General features: G+C 41.6%; 1 protein-coding gene across 1 annotated transcript in view; it reads right to left on the reverse strand.

The window, feature by feature from the left end:
• The window catches only part of PHEX (phosphate regulating endopeptidase X-linked), a 1,454,229-nt gene that overhangs the window by 646,758 nt on the left and 785,764 nt on the right, over positions 1-21,707 (reverse strand). The window contains exons 8-9 of the mRNA XM_085622474.1: positions 13,262-13,345; positions 8,152-8,297 (exon numbers count right to left, since the gene is read on the reverse strand). Of these exons, the coding sequence (XP_085478600.1) occupies positions 8,152-8,297; positions 13,262-13,345 (230 nt within the window). The remainder of the gene's footprint in view (positions 1-8,151; positions 8,298-13,261; positions 13,346-21,707) is intronic.

Consider the following 21,707-nt stretch of genomic DNA (forward strand, 5'->3'; position numbering starts at 1 on the left):
CAACAGCACCAGCAGTCCTTCTACCTTCCACAGGTCCAGTAGTGTTCTGAAGAGGATGCCCTGGGGTGCCACATCTGTGCCTGGTAGTAGCCTGTACGTTTGGGTGACTATTCTCAGCTCTGGGAGCAAGTTCAAAACTCATCAAGAGGGCTATTTAGCTCCAGTGTGACAGTTGGAAGCTCATGCAAATGGACTTGCAGTGATTTTTGCGAGGGAAAAGATTAATTTCTAAAAGTACTTTTTACAAAATATTTATTACAAACCAGTTTACCAGTCAATTGGGTTAGTAATAAATATTTTTAAAAGAATAAACTTTGTAGGTATTTTCTAGGTCGAGATAACATTATGAAATTAGATATTGTATCCAAATGCTTTCCTATGGAACAACTAAGGGGCATATTCACAAGAACGTGTGATAACTACCGCAAGAGTAGCGTAACGCAACTTTCAATATCGCAGCCCATCGCGGGAAAATAACCCTGTGACAACATGGAATTCACAACAAAGCGGTAGCAAGCAAAAGTCTGCCAAAACCGCGGACAATGTCTGCGATACAACCACTACGACGGCGATAAAACCACAAACCACAACACCAAAAAACACGCAATGGGCCAAAGCGCGATGAGGAAATCAGCGATAAGCAGTGTCAGGCCTGCAACACACACATGGCAGGTGGGAAAAATCACCTTAAAAGTAGAAAAAATACACCCAAACACAAACTGACCAACACCCAAGCACCATGGAGGCAGCCAGAGCAAGTGCAGAGGACGAGCGCAACCCCACAAGCACCCTGGACAACCAGCCTGGTACCTCGGGGACAGAGAAGGGCAAGGACAAAAGATGGGGAAGACGAAGTTCAGTCCGAAGGCGAACAGGATCATAGTCACGGAGGTGATGGAACACCTTCAACAACTCTTCGTCACCTCCAACGTGTCATTGGGCAGCAAAACTGGAATATGGCGGGACATTGTCGACAAGGTGAAAACCGTCGGAGAGCACAAGCGGACAATGGACGAGGTCAAGAGGCGATGGAATGACATCAAGCGAAAGACCAAGGAGAAACTCTCCGCCAACCAGAAGGCAGCTACGCAGACAGGAGATGGGGGCCCAGCACCACAGCTGGAGCTGGATGACATGGAGGAGCTGGTGTCGACAGTCATCACTGTGGCTGGAGTCGGGGGAGCAGACACTGCTTAACAGGACACAACACAACCGCAACAGGGTGAGTGACCACCAGGTACTGGGGGGATGGTTGGAGATGGGCACAATGGCACACATGCACAATCAAGCATAGCACAGTGCACACCCACAATGACTCTGGATCCTCGACCAGACCTACAGACTGTCACAATGTACAATGCCATGCTGTCTGAATGTCAACATGTACCATGCAGCTACATACATGTGGACACATTGTAACACACCATCTCCCCTTCACATCGCAGGGGCATCGTCAACACCTCCTTCAGAGCAGTCCAAGCCACTCTTCACTGATGATGAGGAGGACAACGCCAGCATCGACACACAAATCATCCAAGACATCATTGACCTCATCTGCCACTCACCTCCAGGATCAGGGCAGCCCAGCTACATCGATGAGACCTCACCCACCACCGAAACCACCCAGCAGGAGGCACCCACAGCCCCAGCACTCTCCCAAGACCCCCAGGAACAACACATGGCCTTCCAACACCGTGTGCTGGAGTGCCAGAGAGGGACGGCTGAGCAGGTGCGGGTGGGCTTTGGCATCATGGCTGCCAAACTGGACGCCTTCCTAGGGTGTCTATGTCTGCCCCATGGTCTCCAATGAGCCCTGACTGACATCGCTGGAGTCATGACGCCAAGAGAAGAACAGCTGTCTGCTCAGAGTGACTCCAGCGATGCCAGCCGTGAGCTGGCACACATGCGAAAGCTCGTGGAGAACATGGTGCGGATGGAGGCGGAAAGGATGGCAGCCACCGCTGTACATCATCGAAATGTAGCTGGGATCGATCATGCCCTGCAGACCTCCATCATGGCCTTGCCGTCACAAGGTGTGGGGCTGAGGAATGCTGCTGCCCACACACCATCCACATCCCCGCCCCCTGCTGTGTCAGTGCCTTCCAGTGTGGCAGGCGCATCCACTCAGGCACCTGATGTGTCAGTGGCACACAGTGCTGCAGCCTGTACTGCAATACCCACAGGTGGGGCAGAGCACACATCCGGGGACGAGGACATGGATGGGTTTGTGATCAGGAGGCACTAGCATTCATGTCCGCCACCTGGCCTATTACTACTTGGTGCCGCACATGGCCTCATGACCTTCCACTGATCCCGAGACACTCTGATGCACTCACCTTGGACAGCTACATGGACTATCACATCCTGTTCGACGACCAATGACACGGCGGACAGACTGCGGACTGTACCCTTCCCTTCCGCAGGACTAGTCTTCCCCGGATGGACTCTGGTTGGCCCTCCACGGGCCCATATTGTGTAGTGTGCTCGGCATTGCCTTGTACCGCTCCAGCTGCAGAAGTGCACAGGATGTGCAATAAACATCCAGTGACGCACTGCTGTGTCATGTCTTTCATCAGTCATGTATGCATGTGTGGATGAATGTAGGAACAGTGATTTCCCTTGCGTCAATGTTGCTCATCCTGTGGGATGCCAGTCAGAGGGTGCCACATTACATTTTGTGTATCGGGTCCCGTGGACACTACCACAGGGACACACACATCACTCACTTCCTTGTCCGGACATGGACTGAACCACGCCCAGAGCCCATGAGTCATTGTTGCAAGCCCTGCGCTGGTCCGCTGTATGGCAGGCCAGACCACTCCGCTTATGCTCCGAGGGGGGCCCTCATTGCTCCACGTCGCAAGTGTACTTGGTGGTGGTGTGCAGGTAACTGGTCTAGTCGTCAGCATGTCACAGCCACTTCCTGAGGGCAGGTTTGCATGCACACAACACCCATCCGGCACAGGCACCACAGGCCATGTGACTCCGCCAACATAAGGGGCCGACTACATCACATTCCCCTCTGCCGGTGGTGACTGGATGACGGACGCCACGGGTCTCAATCATAAAAGGTTCAAGAGTTGTTGCGCACTAGGTTAGTGGCAACTGAGGCCTGCGTACGGCAAGGGCCTACCACCACATGGCGCTGACTGGGTTTGCACTGGGTTAGTGGCACCTGAGGCCTTGCGTACGGCAAGGGCCGACAACCACGTGGCGCTGCCTGGGGTTGCACGGGTTAGTCGCACCCAGAGCATTGCGGCCGTCAGTGGCACCTTAAGCTGCTGAGCGGGTGGGCAGCCTGCGATGATGCCCCATCCCGGCGGTCCGGACAACTCATGTTTTGTGTGCCCTGCTGGACTGCAGTTTAGGCCGGGTGCACTGGTAAGATCTATGCCATGAAGTAATCAAGACCCAGCACCAGACGTGAGACCTGGTGGCCTGCAGAGCGTGGCTGCATGGTGTGGAGGGTGCCATGTCCGTGGGCCCCGAGCTTGTGGCCTGCAGCGGCACGTGGTGGGACATCCTGTCTACATGCCGGAGGCGGAAGGTGAGCAGTGAGGTCTGGGTGTGCATGTGTGTACTGTGCCAGTCATGTATCTGGACTCTGTTTCAGATGACGGCTCTGACTCAGATGTGTGACCTGGTGTACTGCTATACATACCGGCAAGTGGTTGGAGACACACTGGTGGCAGCAGGTGAGCAGTGTGGCCTGGGTGCGCAGGGGCAGCACTATCTCTCCCTCTCTTCCTCTCTCCCTCTCTCTCCCTCTCTCTCCCTCTCTTCCTCCCTCTCTCTCTCTCTCTCTCCCTCTCTTCCTCTCTCTCTCTCTTCCTCTCTCTCTCTCCCTCTCTTCCTCTCTCTCTCTCCCTCTCTTCCTCTCTCCCTCCCTCTCTCTTCCTCTCTCTCTCCCCCTCTCTTCCTCTCTCTCTCCCTCTCTTCCTCTCTCTCTCCTTCTCTTCATCTCTCTCTCTGCCTCTCTTCCTCTCTCTCCCTCTCTTCCTCCCTCTCTCTCCCTCTCTTCCTCTTTCCCTCTCTCTCTCCCTCTCTTCCTCTCTCTCTCCCTCTCTTCCTCTCCCTCTCTCTCCTTCGGTCTCTCTCTGTCCTTTGATGTGCGCAGGACAAACCTTCTCATCATGTTTTTTGTCTTGCAGGCTGTGACCTACGGAGTGTCCCGAGGGGAGCCGCCATGTGTCTTCATTTCATTTCAGTGTTCATTTCAATAAAGTTTCATTTGTTGCTTCGAAAGTGAATGTGTGATGCTCATTTCTGTAACGACACATGCATTTCACCAGTTGTGATTGTGCGACATCAAACAGATTATTTTGTACATGTTTTGGTGTAGCTGATGTGGCATGTCTTTGTTTGGGGGGGTGCTATGGAGGGGTGGTCCTGGGGGTGGTGGCAGTGGGTGTTGTGGCCCTCTTGGGTGTCCGGGCAGCAAGATGAGTGGCTCCATGGCATCTGTTGCACTTCCGATGTGGCTCTGGGCTGGGCTTCCTTTTGTGGAGCTGGCTGCCATCCAACTTTACACCAGGTCAGAGCATGTGTAGATTTCCTGCTCCTAACGCGCCTTATCGCCGGTTTTGTGTTCTTATCGCCGATCTGGCTGGTCGTTGAGAATGTTGAGGAGTGGTGTTGTCGCGGCTTTTGGCATGGGACCACCCACTCTGCATTTCATTAGCGATAGTTGCGGGGGTCGTCTGTGGCGATGTTTTTTGTGGCTGCTATCGCGGGTAAACTGGTGCTGCGGGCTCTTAGCATCAGCTTGTGAATGGGGAGGTAAATTTATCACGACTTTGGCTGCGATGAAGTGCCGTTAATTCTACAATAGCTCCTTGTGAATATGCCCCACACTCTTCCACAGTAAAAATACGTTTACAGGCACTTTAATCGTCAGAAAATGTTCAATATTAAACTATTGCATGTCCTTCTTTTGAATATGAATCACCTTGCCTTTAGGGCACTAAAGCTACTTAAGGGGGACTTCTTTTTGAAAGGTGATTTAGACATGTCAAAAGGGATTATTTTGACTGGTCACATAGGCAATCTTAGAACTGCACAGACAGTCTACAATTGTGGGGGCCTGGAGTCATGTTAGTACTGCCACTGTAGTGGGTGGCTCAATTGGTTCTGTAGTCCGCTAGTGACAATTTAATTTAATTCAAAGCTCTATTGTTTAAGTTAATAAAAACCAAAACAATATCATGATAGAGAAAAGATCAAACAGGTATTTAAAATGTTTTGAAAAAAAACATATAACTATTGTTCCTAATAGACAAGAAACACAATTCATCTCACGTAAAACGAATTAAAAACGGAGCATGATTCTATATCATAAAATTAACCATAATATTGCTATTTCATCAAATGTCAGTACCAAAAAACGTTATTGCAGCAGCTTAGGATTTCAATAGGGTTGGCGGATCGTTGGGGTCACCTAAACTGGCTGTATATGTCTCCTTCGGCCATTTGATCTTTTTGTAAAGTAACAAAAATGTAATCAACTTACAGGTCAGTTGAGGATCTGTTGTACCAAGTTAAATATGCCAATTAGGAGCGTAGCCCATTTCAACATGTTTTGGGGTTGAAGAACATGTACCAGGACCTGGTTAGCAGAGTTGCCAGTGTGCAGTCAAAAAACCTGCAGCATCAGTCAAAACAGATGGTGGCAACCATGCAAAAAGAGGCATTTTCCTACATCAACCAGTAGTAATCGTTTTGTTTGTTTTACATTTTCCTTTTCAGGTCTTGCCTACAGACCACTTTGACTGTCTCTTCTTGAAGACCTACTGTCTACAATACAATATGTAAAGTGGCTTTTGGGTCAGCCCCTTGCACAGTGATTTGATGACTTTATTGTCTACATCAGTTTGATATTTCAAATTCTCAGTTGTCTCTTATTTTTTAGTACCACTTCTGTAGCATTTTATCTTTAGCATTATTTTAACTGAATGATTTGAATTCTTTTCACTGCTGTTATTATTGAACTGTTTCATCATTTCTGTATTTGCACTTCATGTGAGCACCTCACTTTCCTTGCTCTCTCACTTCATTTCTGCATTTCTGCCTTTGCGCTCCATATAAACACATCACTTTTCTTGATCCCTCTGCTCCAGGATGTCTTTATTCCTGCTGAATCACGTGCACCTTTGCATGTCCAGTTATCTCCCCTTCAAACCTTTTCCTTTTGATTCAGTTATTTTTTGTTTACTTGCCTTCACATGAGCCTGGCAGCTGCACACTGCTACTTGTCCCCTTTGCGTGGCATTCCAAGCATAAATAATTTTTCAACTAACCATAGTGACTTGGGAGCACCTCTACCTTCTCAAGAATCTTTCTTGTTTAATAGAGGAAATATATTTAGAAATGTTGAGGTTTTGTAGTTTGAGATACATAAGACTGTTTTTGTAACCTAGCGACCGCCTGCCCCAGCTGTTTGTATTACACTTGACACTCTCTTTTCTCATTTTTTTTAAATGATAAAAAAATCAATCAACAAAGCATTTTTCTTGTTCTGTGTGTATAGTTAGAGCCCTTATTCTTTAACAGCAACCCATTAAAGCGAAATATATTTTGTGAGATTGCCCCTCCCCCACTACTTTCCAATTCTATTGAACACCCATACCAGACACACACACTCAGGATCATCAGGATGTGCTTTAACCAGATTCCACATTTCCAGGTTACAGTTGCGTAATTCCTGCACCACCATGTTTTTTTAATTTTTTTTATTGGGAGTTGGGACGGCATCACAAAAGGGTTGGGTCATCTGACACTTACTTCATATAAATAATTAACATGTATAGGTATGTGCATTACTATAGGAGTACAGTCCCTTTTCTTCAAGCAGAAACTTGCTAAACGCACCAATACTTTTTATGGTGTGAGTGACAATACACAGGATACAACCAAAATAAATCCCTCCATTCCTCACTGCCACTTGTCAAATGACAAAACACATCTGTGATGGCTAATGTTACCATTCAGAGTTGACATAACCAAGCAGTTTGAACTGGCTTCCCCTTTTGGAGTGTGACCTCAACTTATTTGCATATGCTTTTCTCCTATCTGTAATGACAAAGACATGTAACATTTCTAAAGGACAGAGGTTCAGTCATTGCCAGTGTTTAAGGCTGTTTGTTCTGGAATTCAATCCAATGACGTTGAATTAATTGCAATAACCCCAGTTAACCTCCAAATGACCTTCAGGAGCTGCACTTTTACTCACAAATGCATCCACAGAAATATTTTCATAAACCTTTGCAATAAAATGCAGAAAGAAGGGGGGGGGATTAGAATTTGTCAGAACAAGAATTTCACCTGTTCCTCCAAACCCATGATGTCCCTGCCTTATTTAGATGTTGGGGCACCATTTGGTTTTTGGCAGTAGGGTCTCAGTTCCACCACCATTGGAAATATTAAGTCCCTGGCCTGTCCTCTACTGCTTGTGTATCTCACAGTCCACCCTATTTGATCTAAAAAATCCTTTGGATTCTTCAGTGATTACATTTTATTCATATCTAAGGCGTTATAGCAGACACCTCTAGATCTAGAGCTCAAACGCTGGTCTCTTCTGATCAAAGATGCAAGGTTTGAACTATTGCTTGTAAAAAAAGGACTCTAGATTCTTTCTTGCATTACAATACCAGTAACAGTGACATGAGTCCTGCACTGGTTCATACCCCACAAGTTACCCTTCCGAGTTCCCATCAATATTCCCTGAACAGTTGTTCCACACGTTGTGTGCAACCATAAGCATATTTCCAACCTACCATCTTAAACTAGTCCACCTCAGCATCCTCAGCTTTGTTTGTGGTTTATCTACGTACAAACAAGCATTATATGTAGCTGAAAATACATTGCAATACATTTTTCTAGTTGTGCTGCTCCCTCTGTTAAATGTATTTCAAAATGTTTGTTTAACAGATCCACATTTTTAGGTGTTAAGTTAATTGCATACTTAATTAATTCAACAATTCATCCTATTACAGTACTGTAAGATCTACTAACATTCATTCTATATGACAAGTGTTTTTTTAAACTAAAATGAACAGTATTCTGAAATGATGAGAGGGGATTAAGGTTCTCAATTGTTCTGTTACAGTCAAGAAGCATCAGAAAATTGCAGGTAAGGAAAACAAAATAACATACTTTTTCCTCTCTGATGAGAGAATTCGAAATAGATCTTTGAAATACTGAGGTACTCGAACAATCACATTTTCAGAATTGTTGATCTCCTTAAGCTCGGGATAGATATTCGTATCTATTACTTTTTTGATGTATAACAACCAATCAAACTGCAAAAAAAAAGAAAAAATAATGTCAACTTATTTTTTTATAGACATCCTGTTTTTTGTATGATGTTCTTCACATGGGACTAGACAGAGGGGATTAGAAAACTACATGCTTGCATGCTGCATCTATTTTTGTTTTTTATTTCAAATCTCACTAGGGGATACATTCTGAGACATTCTTGTAGTGGGCCAATAAGGGATAAAATAGCAGCTTGTTAACAGGTTGTGACATTAGAAGCAACAATTGTGATGAGTTGAGGGATACAAAAGCGGAAAGTGATAGGAAGCGGAAGGGGGAGATATGACTTAGATAATGCAGGAAATCAGAAACAATGACAATAGAAGAAGATTCATATAATGGGCAGCGGTATGGACAGTTATAACTGTAAGAAGGACGCTAGTTGTCTTTTCATGGTAAAGGCTGGTGGGCCAGGAGAACTTCCAATTCAATTCTGAAACCATCCTACCTCATGCCTATTAATACGGTAGGTCACAAATTCTGACTCACTGCGATTGGAGGCAATCAAAGAGATAGTGGCTGTTGGGGTTTGCAAACCACCATGTCTGTGATGTTTTTTTTTAATAAAAGCTTGAAGGCAACAGGAAGGGGAAGAGGTCCCCAAATGTCCCATTCCCTTTTGCAAATGGGTTACCTCTTCCTTTGGGAAGTGTCTGTAAAAAAATATCAATGTTTGCAACCAGATTTCAGTAGTAAAACATTGATACATTAGATACTGATTTGCTATTTGGAAGGGACACCTACAACACGCCTCTTCCAGACAGTTGCAAGTGACAAATCAGAGATGCACAGACTTTTACTTACACAAGAGAGGAAAATGGAAAAGACATAGTTGGCACAGTAGCAAGAGAAAGAAGTAAAGAGAACAAATACAAAGGTTGAAATACTGTGGAATGGATTTGTAAGATCAGTAGTACCAAAATCAAAGGATAAATCAAGAAGCATAAAAGAGAGAGAAAGATGTTTGTGAGGTGCTGTATAGAATGAGGCAGTGAATGGCACAGAATAACCGTTTTCGTTGTCTGGGCTGGAATAACACAGATTTAAAAAGCTAAATAAAAAACGTTATACTGGAGACAAGATTGTCAGAAAGTAACTAGCGTATCATCAGCTACATAGGAGCTAATTGCTACACTGTGTTTCCAGAGCTAAGTAAGGATTTTGAGATACAGCTAGCTAGAGATATAGAGGCTTATTCTGTGGACACCATAATCCCGATTTGTCTAGTAACATGAGTTACTGGATGAATTGGGATTACAAGCTGTACAGTGCCTCTGCTCATCTGTGATGTTTCACCCAGAGACTTCACGTTCTAAAAGCAGTTTGAGGTTTCGGGTTAAATATCATAATATCATAGAAATAGACTCAACAATTCCCGGGTTATTTCTCATTTTTAATGAGACCTGAGCATCCCACTTGTAATTTCTGGTAAATGTCCACCCAGTGTTACCGATACCCCTGGTATCGGTTACTCCTGGATCTAGTCACCAAGCCACTTGCAATGGATCCCATAAGCATAAATGATAATAACATATTTCACTCCGTGCAAATGCATATATGGTTTATGCCATGCTGTTAGTTATGTGTAGCGATTATTACAATGTATATTCAACCAGAACAAGCATAAATGGGATTAAACCCATGCACTGGGATAACATCACAAAGAATAGGTCTTCTGACTATTAGCAGTGCTGTTATTCTCTACCAAGACGTTGCAAAATTAATCATTCTTTGAAACATCAAACATTGTTTCCTTTGCTAGTTATGCTGTGCTGTTGGAATAACATGTAATTTGACCCCTATAGTGTAGTTAGAAATGTGCAGGAATCGTTTATTAGCATATTTGCCCTAAATAACAGAATTTATTGAGCCACATTAATTTTCACTGACTTGTAAAATATATATATGCAGATGTACAGAGTAATATAGTAATATTATGATGTTAAGACTGCGAGGAACCATAAGCGCAAAGTGTAATATGGTATTTTTACCTTTGGTGAGAGGGAGGAGGGAGCATGATTTGCAGGAACAATAAACACAAATATGTAAAGACATCCAGAGCTAATGGGGTTAAGCCTGTGCAGGGAGAATCACAATAACTAAGCTTTTTTTTCTGGACCTAGTTGTTTTCCTCTCTCTCTTGATTCTAGGATGGAATCTGTTAGACAATAGGCATTGTTTCCTTGCTATGTATTGTGGTAATATTAAGGAACTGAACTTAGCACTTTAGTAATTAATGAATGAAAGTAACTTTATGGCGCTAGTTTTTTAATAACATGTTTTATTTGGGTGCATTTATTTTTACTAGCATTGCATAATTTGTATATATGCAGAAGTGCAGAGTGAGTGAGTGAGTGAATAACTTTATTCGGTTAAATAACCATCAAAGTTCACACAAAAAATAAAACAAACTCAAACAGACAATCAATTCACGGGGAAAAAAATACTGGGTTCTGTATACACCAATACAGCCTCACTACAAAAAACATTTCAATTAGTTCATTAAAATATTCATAATAGCAATAATGTACATAATTTTAACATTTTAACATTTCCCTCCAGACAGTTTAAATACATTATAAAAACACAATAAAACATCCCATAAAAAGTACAACAAACTAAAATATATATATTACTTCAAGTATCGACTACTCTGACAATCAGGTTCACTTCACAGTCATTTGTTTGAACCAGCAACAATTTCCCTCCTGTGCATAAGCAAATCTATCTTCACATATCATATAAGGGCTGTGCAAATATAAGAAAAAGTGACCGTGTATAGTGCGTAAAGTGCATGTAATTAACTGCAATACATAATGGAAATAATCAACCAACGAAACTCGTTATTCCAGACCCTTTCGGATTTTTGCTCTCCTATACCACATTGCTTCTAAAAATGTACTTACAGCAAATACTGTTTTTTGTGATGTATCACTTTTCAGGATCCTAAAGGCTTCTAGATGACTGCCTGTGGCCATGCTACGACAAATGGGAACTAGCCATTTACGGTGTATGTAAAAGTACTCCTTGCAAAAAAACAGTACATGCTTTTCGCCTTCAGGTTCCAGGTCGCAAATAGGGCAGATTTCAGTTTCTTGGTTTGCTGACCATTTGCTTGTAATGATTCTCAGTGGTAAAATTCCATAACAAAATCTTATATACAAGTTTCTGGTTGGAGATGGGAAAATTAAATCTAAAAATTCTTCAAATAATGGAGAGTGCTTATGAGCCAAGAACATAATAGTTGCAGGGTCATTGTGGGTATTCATAACAGATTGGTCATTTATATAAGCCCAATACCTATATTTAAGTAGTTTAATATCAGATTTTAAAATAGAGTTGGGCTCATCCCACAAGTTCTGCATACCGAGTTTGGAAAACCATCCAGAAACAGATTTAACCCAAGGGATTTCCCTGGCTCCTTGAAGGTTCATTACCTCTACCAGAGAGTCTTTAAAGACTATAAATTCTGGTGTAGACCATAGTCGGATCCAATATATTAAAGTTTTCAAAATGGCCCGGTGAGCAACTCGTTTTATTCCAACATCAAAATACATGGGGATTAATGGGGTACTAGATGGTAAGCCTAATAGCCTTCTAAAAAAGCTGTTCTCGGCAATGGTTAACAACTGTAAATTACCATAACCCCATAACTCTGCCCCATAAAGAGCGGCACCCTGAGCCGTTGCTCGGTAAACTTCCACAGCAGGGGAAATAGCACTCAAATTTGTTTGATTATTAAACCTTAAAATGGCATTGGATCTGTGTTCAGTAATTAGTTTTGATTTCTCCAATTGGTTTGCCCACCCTAAATTGTCTTTAAGTCTGACCCCCAAATAATCAAAACTATGTACTCTGCCCAGGGCCTCGCCCCCGGCATGAATACTACGACTTCCTTTTTCCTTCTTTCCAAAAACCATAAACTTAGTTTTGTTTATATTCAGTTCTAAGCCTCTCAAATTACAAATTTTTTAAAACGTATCAATTAAAATTTGGAGGCCAGATTGTAATATGGCATTTATTACCATTGCCAAGAATAGGCAGGGGCCAAGATACACAGGAGGTGTAGCTAAAAGAGGGTCATGATGCTCCTCACTTCCCTTAACACTAGTAACAAATACCGTATTGCACTCTATGCATCTGCAAATATGGTTTATGCCATGACATTTATTCATGTGTATTTGTGTTAAAAATTGTTATTTTACTAAAACCAGGCTACAAGAGGTTAGATTTATGCAGCCAGGTAGAGTACACTGAAGAGTCCTAATTTTTTAGGAGAGTTGTTTCCCTGTGTACAGTAACTGTTACAATCTGAGACGCAGTAAACAGTGTTTTCTCTAGTCAATTTCGCTATACTGTAGTAAAAACTGGTAATCGACCTTCGCTCTGTAGAAATACATGTACGAATGTGTGTTTATTAATGAAGTTGCTCCAAATAACATATGGCATTGAGCCACATATATAACATACATAAAACAGTTTAAATGTAGGCTTATTGACTTGTATCAAACAGCAATATGCATTAATGTTTAACATGAACAATAGCAATTTGCACCATATGATTAGAGTTCTGTCAACATTTTTAAAGCAGACACATTCTTCACTTACCAAAAATGTACCTTACACTGTCCATTCGATCATGAGTATCATCATGTTGAATAAAATAACAGACGACTAAACGAGAACTGAAAGTCCTGCTTATTTTATGCACTACTACAATCACATGCAAAATGGGCCTCCAAGAGCAGAACCACGTGTCACGTATCTTGCAGATTTTTAAGGCATATGGTTATTATTAGGTTTTTTTGCTCTGTTTTAGAAAGAATATGTTGACATACAGTTTGTTTTGTTTACATATTATTAGACTGCAGACATATTTCCAGGTACTAGTGTTCCCTATCGCAAATCCTTAACCGCTGTAGGATGGATTTTATATTATAAACCTCACCTCTGGGACCATGCTGCTCAGCTCGGATATATTCATTTTGTTATACATCGTCTCGCTGGTCCTATTCTCGTGTGGAATCATGATCTATGAAACACAAAAGAAACATACATTAATCTGTACTGAAAAACAAATGTCATATCGGCTTGCATTATTTCAGACCCCCTTTGTCTTGCAATGAATTATAAACTAGCTGTGTAATGGGAAAATGACAACGTTTTTTGCACACACACTTTAATGTTTTGCATCAGATCGATGGCATTAAAAATACAACAATTGAGAAAGCCAGTAGGGCAGATGTTGACTGACAGGCTTTTGACTAAGTCTAAATGTTAAAATCTTGTTTTATCATGTGTTTAAAATATATATATATTTTTGGAGTAGCCGCTGAGCATTCAGCAATCCAAAAAAGCTCTATTATTTAGCTTTGTCAATTTTTTTAAGGATTGGTGTGTGCAGCATGGTTGAAAGATTAAAAAAAACACACTATGATGTGGCCAGTGCTGACCAATATGATCAGGGGCATGTATGGAACTCGAGTGAAGGATTCTCAGAAGTGAAAATATTTCATGCACAAACATCCCTCTATGTTTTAAGGAACAAGGGTCAGTAGACAGGTCATATTAAAACGAATATACCGGGGAAACAAATAATACACAGATGATTTGTTCAGATAACAAATTAAAAGTAGATTTATTAATAAATGAAATTGAGAATCTTTGGAGTGGGTGGAACCCACACAGAGCTCACAACAACAAGTAACGGAAAGTGACTCAGGCTGTAATATATGACAGAAAATACACAAATATAGGTCACAAACTACACAAAACAAGACGCTTCTACTCCTACAATAATGTATACAGAGCACATAGAGTCAGTGTCGAAGTCAATGGTGTTTCGATCCATATGCAGTTAACGGATCATCATCAGGACATTCAAAATTATGCTTGAGTTATAATACACAATGCTAACAAAAGGTCACCTGAAATAAAGGGAAAAGGGAAGGGGAGAAAGAAAGAAAAAAGGAAAACAAAATAAAATATATGGCCCATCCAATTTGTATGATAACAAATTAATGCCTGAGGTGTCAGTTATGCAGCCAATGTGGGAGCAACCATATGACTCTATAGTGCTGGATCCAGTTAAAGGTGCCTAGGATCTAATAGGTAATCACTCAGTGCCGCAGCCAGCCAACACAGAAATCACAAGGATTGCTCACCTAAAAATGGTCTGAATCCACCACAAAATAACAACTAACCTAGGCCAAAGTGGCCCAGAGCGAAGGAGCAATCTTGAATCTAAAATAAAATACCAGAGTGGTAATTCAATACACAGAATGGACGCTAAATTAAAGTCCAGAGATCTGGGAAAAGAGCATGGTATTGTCAGAGGGAAGCATTTCTAACCCCAAGAGAGAAGCACGATACGATACAGAAAACTTGGTATGCGTCACTACATTATTACCAATTTTCAGCCAGGTGAAGCAAAGCACATTGCGCCACTGGAATGTGTTGAAATGCGGAGAGCTCTCTCCAGAACACCCAATTTGTGTATTCCAAAAAAACAAAAGCATTAAAGATCATCTGGTGTGAGCGAATCTGCCCCCACTTAAACAAACCGGCCTCTCAATGAACTATGCGGTCTGAACTGCATGTCTGGTCATCGCCAATGTTGGATCTGTGGTATGTGTGAGTTCACTGTATATACCAAATAATTTGCACATTATAATGTGAAAGTCACACTGCTTAATTTTTAAAATTGTGTTACAGCAAATGTAATTTATGCCATTACTTGTCTGTGTAATTTGATTTTATTGGCCAAACACTGCAGAAGGTAGGTGTGAGGATATGCCAAAACAGGAGCCGCCTTCATTGTAAGGCTGCCAATGGTCCATTGGTGGAATACTTTGAGACACTCAACCACAGCAAGAATGACCTTAAATGGCAAGTAATCCCTGTTGTGAAAGTATCTGAATGCAGAGGTGAAGGTGACATTACAGCAGTACTCAATAAGAAAGAACACACATGGTTTCCCAGAACGGACAGTTTTTACACTGAAATGAACGGAATGGAGGACTGGACATCTTTTATTTTGATGTGATTCTCATTCTTGGCTTTCCACTATATTCTTGTAGATGTATTGGAGTCTTGTTGCATGACCTATGCTGTTTATTCCTGTACCTGTTGATATGCTCCAACCGGCAATCTTGATTTTGCCCCTTGATATGAATTCAAATTAGCACTCTCCCTACATTGGTTTAGTGACCAATCTGATTATCAGTACATCCTTTGTATTATATGTATTCCTATATGCGTTTGATATAATCAGACTAGGCACTTCTAATACCCTGTTATGACACTGCTTATTAGATTTATCCAGATATGCCCTAGAGATAACCAGAGTATGCACTTTTGATACTTTTGTTAAGACACTGCGTATGCATAGATTGCCGGATGCTCGTGTCGTATATTAATTATTATTTATTATGTTGTGAAGAAGTTTGACTCTTCACTTTTTTTGCCACTCTAAGATGACCATGCTGGTTCCTATGTATTTACTATTTGACACAAAACTCGCGTGTCCTTCATCTATTTCCCCAGCCTGGCCACTGCACATTTGTACACCATGAGCTTATTGCTCACGTGTCTCTCTTCCCCCGTGCCTCTGCATGCATGTAAGTCCTTTTTCCGGACTTACTCTACTAGCACTATCTTGGCCAGTCAATACCCACTGGCCAATTTTTCTCCTTACCTATGATGTTGTAGGGCACTACCTGGCTATGTCCAACCTAGTTAATTCCCCTACGGAGCACGCCTCTGCACAAGCTGCAGCCCGCACTGGCCTGGGCTATAATTTTTCTACTTCAGCATCTTGGCCACTAATGTGCCTCCACTCCTGGCTGGGAGCGCTGCATTACAGGTATTGCACACAGACTCACTGCTTCATTTCCTTGTGGCCGCATTTATTTCTATATATTTATAACTTTTGTTTTTCACTTTTCCCCTAACATACCTCCTAGGACTGTTTCCGCACTGCCTATTTTTGCCCTGCTGAGAGCTGATTGTATTCTGCATTGGTCCATGGTTGCTTAACTGTTTCCAGGCCTTATAATTAGAGGTAATTAATATGGCCCATTTCTTAGTCATTACTATGTAATAGCACACTTCCACAAAATATCTAATTTTGGCTTTGACTCTCCCCTAGGTTACATTGTTGGGCTGACCCTGCACCATTTATATTGGTTCTATTGGAATATTGGTTTATTACGCAATTACCCCTGACTCTGAGACCGATGTTAGGCCTTTTGCCCTGAGGTAATTTATATGGGCCGCACCTCGGCTGTCATTTTGACCTAGCATCCATTACGTTTGTCTACAACTCTTTCATTTTGTTTTAGATTTAATATTAGTACTTGGTCTGTGGCACTTTGACCAAGGTAGGTTGTTATTTTTGGGTGAATTTGGCCCCTTTTTAGGTGAGCAATCCTTGCTATTTCCATGTTTGCTGGCAGCATCACTGAGTGATTACTTATTAGATCCTAGGCACTTTAAACTGTATCCAGCACTATAGAGGCATATGGTTGCTCTCGCACTGGCTGCATAACTGACACCTCATTCATTAATTTGTTATGATACAAATTAGATTGGCCATTTATTTTATTTCCTTTTCCTTTTTTCTTACTTTCTTACCTTATCTTTTCTCTTTATTTCAGGTGACCTTTTGTTACTATTGTGTATTACATCTCAGGCATGATTTTGAATGTCCTGATGATGATCCGTTAATTGCATATGGATTGAAACGTCATTGACTCCAACACACTGATTGTATTTACTCTGTATAAATTACTGTGGGAGCAGAAGTGTCTTGTTTTGTGCATTTTGAGACCTAATATTTTTGTATTTTCCGTCACATTTTACTGCATGAGTCACTTTCCATTACTTGTCGTTGTGTGCCCTGTGTGGGTTCCTCCCACTTCAAAGTTTCTCATTTGTATTTATTAATAAATGTACTTTTAATTTTTTGATTGAACAAATCATCTGGGTATTATTGGTTTCCCCATTCTATTAGTCGTTTCTTGACCTAGGGACCCTTGTTCCTTAAAACATTAGCTACCCTGGTCCATTGATACCCGTGGGTTTCCCTTGTGTTCCTAAAACAAACATCCCTTCCCTGACATGCAACCTGAAAACCACAAGATTACAAACAACACTGTGTATTAAAAGCATTATGTGCCACACAGCGATCAGTACAATACAGGAATCTATTTTCAGAGGAGCTCACACTATCAGTAAACATTCTCTTTCAACGGTTTTTGCACCGGCATGCGTGCAAACTTCGTACCACATGGGAACATATGCTTCAACAACAGTTTCATAGGACGCAATGAGTGAAATCACGCAACTTAGAAATAAACCTCCAAACATGCAAAAAGCACAAAACACTAACAGTCTCCTCCTTCAAATATATATGACTGGCACTGCTGTGGTGCCCAGTCACACAGAAAAAAAGCTCTATGATGTGACAAGCACTGGCCAAGTCATAACCCTTTTTCCTGGCTGGAGGATGGGAGGGCAAGCAACAATGATGGAAAGGGGAACGGTGGGATGCACGCAATAATGACTGGGAGTAGGGGTTGCAAACATCAATGACCAGAGGGCAAGCAACAACAACGTGAGGGGTGACAAGTAACAATTACAAGTTAGGGGAGGGTGAACAAACAGCAAAACAGCAACGGTGCAAAGGCCAACAACAACAATGGGAGGGAGGCAAGCTGAAATGGAAGGGGGTGGGGGCAAACCACAGCAATAGGAAGTGGGTGGATGCAAACAACAATGACGAGGGAGCAATAGTGACGGTGAAAGCAACAAGAGAAAAAAAGTACCTGAATCCAAGCATTACCAGTAGAAGGACACTCAAACACATTACTTAGGGCCCGATTCACAGAACTAACTTAAGACAAAAGCCTAACCTTACTACCCTTTTGGTATTCACAGAAGGCACTTACTCATTTTGGTATTCACAGAAGGCACTTACTCATTTCGGTATTCACAGAAGTTAGGAGTCTTAACTTTAGGACTCCTAAATACCTTCTGTGAATACCGAAAGTCTTAAAATTAGGATTTTTCTCAGTTTAGTAGTAGTATAGTTAGGACTCCTAACTTTAGGACTCCTAAATGCCTACTGTGAATACCGAAAGTCTTAAAATTAGTATTTTTCTCAATTTAGTAGTAGTAAAGTTAGGACTCCTAACTTTAGGACTCCTAAATACCTTCTGTGAATACCGAAAGCCTTAAAATTAGGATTTTTCTCAGTTTAGTAGTAGTATAGTTAGGACTCCTAACTTTAGGACTCCTAAATGCCTTCTGTAAATACCGAAAGTCTTAAAATTAGGGATTTTTCTCAATTTAGTAGTAGTAAAGTTAGGACTCCTAACTTTAGGACTCCTAAATGCCTTCTGTGAATACCGAAAGCCTTAAAATTAGGATTTTTCTCAGTTTAGTAGTAGTATAGTTAGGACTCCTAACTTTAGGACTCCTAAATTGAGAAAAATCCTAATTTTAAGACTTTCGGTATTCACAGAAGGCATTTAGGAGTCCTAAAGTTGGGACTCCTAACTTCTGTGAATACCGAAGTGAGTAAGTGTCTTCTGTGAATACCAAAATGAGTAAGTGCCTTCTGTGAATACCAAAATGGTAGTAAGTTTAGGATTTTGTCTTAAATTAGTTCTGTGAATCGGGCCCCCAGTGCTTAGTCCATGCTCCATCTGCTGAGATGCCACAATGATGGGAAGGGGAGAGGGAGGCGAGGCAAACAACAATGGACAGGGAGTGCAAACATCAACAAAAGGAGTGCAAGCAATATTGAACGGAGTAAGGAGACAGAAGATCCAAGCTACAATGACAGCTTGAGGGAGAGGGCGCAAATAATGATGATGAATGGCAAGCAACAATGACGAGAGGGGGAGGGAGACAAGCAGCAATGACAGGAGGGATTGGGGCAAACAACAGTGATGGTAGGGGAGTGTATGCAAGCAACAATGACTATGAAGCAATGAGAACAGATGGAAGCAACAAGAAAAAAAGGAAATTAATCCGAGAGGTGGAAGGACTCTAATAAAGAAATTAATTAGTACTAGGTACATGCTCCAGTGAAGAGATAAACACATGAAGAGAGAAAGTGAAACCGGCACGTACTGACCAATGAGAAGCAAGGAAAGCATAGTGATGATGTTTTAAGTTTAAGTCAATGAAAGACCTAGCTAGCAACAGTGCATGGCTGTCTCAGGCAAGACCTAAAAATGGTTAAAACCAAAGAAAAGCACACATAGTAGTCCCTTGCACTTAAGGGAACTACTTTCAGTGTGAATCTCACCTTGCAAAATGAAAGAATGACATCAGTCACAGTGAAGTTAGCCAATGGCTCAAGTGTGCTACTACTGCCCCAGGCATACAGCCTCATTTTTCGTCCACTCATTCAAACATACAGTTAGAATGAGTGGAAGAAAAAAATGAATGAAAATAAAAGGTCAATCAATGAAGAGGGCTGTTTGAAAGCCCTATAAGTACACTTTACATATATGCATATATTTTAAATATAACCGTAGTAAAATCCAAAGGTCTTGAATAACCCCAGTAAGGGTAGAGTAAGGCACCCCTAATGAGTCTACAATTATCTCTGTGGAGATGTTTTAGATGTTAAAAGACGATGGTTTAGGTGTGATGTTTTGCCAAGACAAATATACCAACACTTGGTTATGTATGTTGTTTGTTATATGTTGTCTATTGGATCATGCTAATCAAAGTATGTTGAAAGTCACATATGTATAAGTTGCTGCACATCATTCAAACATCATATAGTACTCATCTATGTGAATACACCTAGGACGTAATGATGCTAAGAATATGGAGGTGATTCATTAAGAGCACCTTATTCAGCAATTTGTTCTCAGTTGTGCTATTGAGCTCCTATTTTTCTTTCTCCTTTTCTCCAGGTTGGACTATATTATAATTCAGGGAAATAATTTTCTATATACCTTCTGACTTGATGCTGTTCCATTAGAAAAAGCAACATTCCCACACCGCTCTTTTGGGCTCACACTAGGGTCCTCACCACACTCACTAGTCCTGAAGAAAAACCACGGATCCACTTGGTCCACCAGGGCGTGAAACATATCAAGCATCTACCAGACTGTGTTGATGCTCCATTCACAAGACAGTTGTGCTTCCCTAACTGGCATTGACTGCTAAGTTATTATTGACCTCTTTAACATACCCAAGGGATCCCCTAATTAACTCACTTTAGGATACCTCTCAGGTAATTTTAACTCACACTCACATTAGGTGGCTCCACACACCTGCACCACCATCATGGCTTGTTCATTAAATAGATCTCCGCTAAAGAGCCCGCTCGTGGGGCCCATGGGGCATTTGTCAGGAATGTAGTGGCCAACACAAACTTAACAAAGGTTCAAGCCAAAAAGAATGAGACTTGCAAGAAACCGTGTAAATATCTTCACTGGAGAAGATACCACTCTGCTTCAATGCCAGCATTAAGCCTCTATTTGAACTCCATTCGTACATCTCAATCTATGAACTCATGGATCCATCACGATCATGTTGGGAGGAAGAGTCAACACTCTAGTCTTTTCAAGCGTCAGATGGCTGAAGACCAAAACGCGCACGTACAACGTTTTAACGCTGCTCTTCAACTTTAGTTCATGAGGCGCCGGTCACGTCTCACCTCTGCGCAGCTGTCATCACTGGAAAACCTGCTCCTGACTAAAATTTGGATAGTGTTTCTTCGGCGCTTGGATGCACATTTTGTAATTGCTTGTATAAGTCTTTTTGGCGCTACCGCGTGTAACACTTCAGTCATTCCTGAGTCCTTTGAATATTTAAGTTGTGCGAGGATAACTAGTCTTTTCCTCTAGTCATTACCTGAAGGGAAAACTCTTGTAGTTAGAGTTTTTCACGTGGAACCCAATTCCCATTCGAATTTCTGGAGAATAAGGTAGTGTTTGTTTCTAATTCTTTCTCATCAACTACCTGGTGTATTCATCATTCCTGGTAAGAACTGTTTTTATTTAATGCTACTGATGGACAATTCATATATTGCAGCAGTATAATCAGACCTGAAACCCAGAGACTGAGTGGTTATTTCAAGAAGAGTAACCAAAGAAGTTCAGAACGTTTCTTGACTAACATATTTCATTCTTTATCTGCTATGAAATAGTGTACATAATCGTTAGTTGAACATTACAGAGATAAGCTAAGCCTTGAGAAGTTTGGGGTATAAGTTTAATAGATTGTGATTAATATATATTAATGATAGACTAAGAAAGTAATAAGTAGAAGTGTTATTTAGTGTGCTTGTTCAATCTTTTTCTCCTCTGCAGGAAAACACACCCCAATCCTAATAGACGAGATAAGAGCTGACGAAGAAAAGAAGT

Source organism: Triturus cristatus, chromosome 8 (assembly GCF_964204655.1).
Source record: "Triturus cristatus chromosome 8, aTriCri1.1, whole genome shotgun sequence".
NCBI classification, from domain to species: Eukaryota; Metazoa; Chordata; class Amphibia; order Caudata; family Salamandridae; genus Triturus; species Triturus cristatus.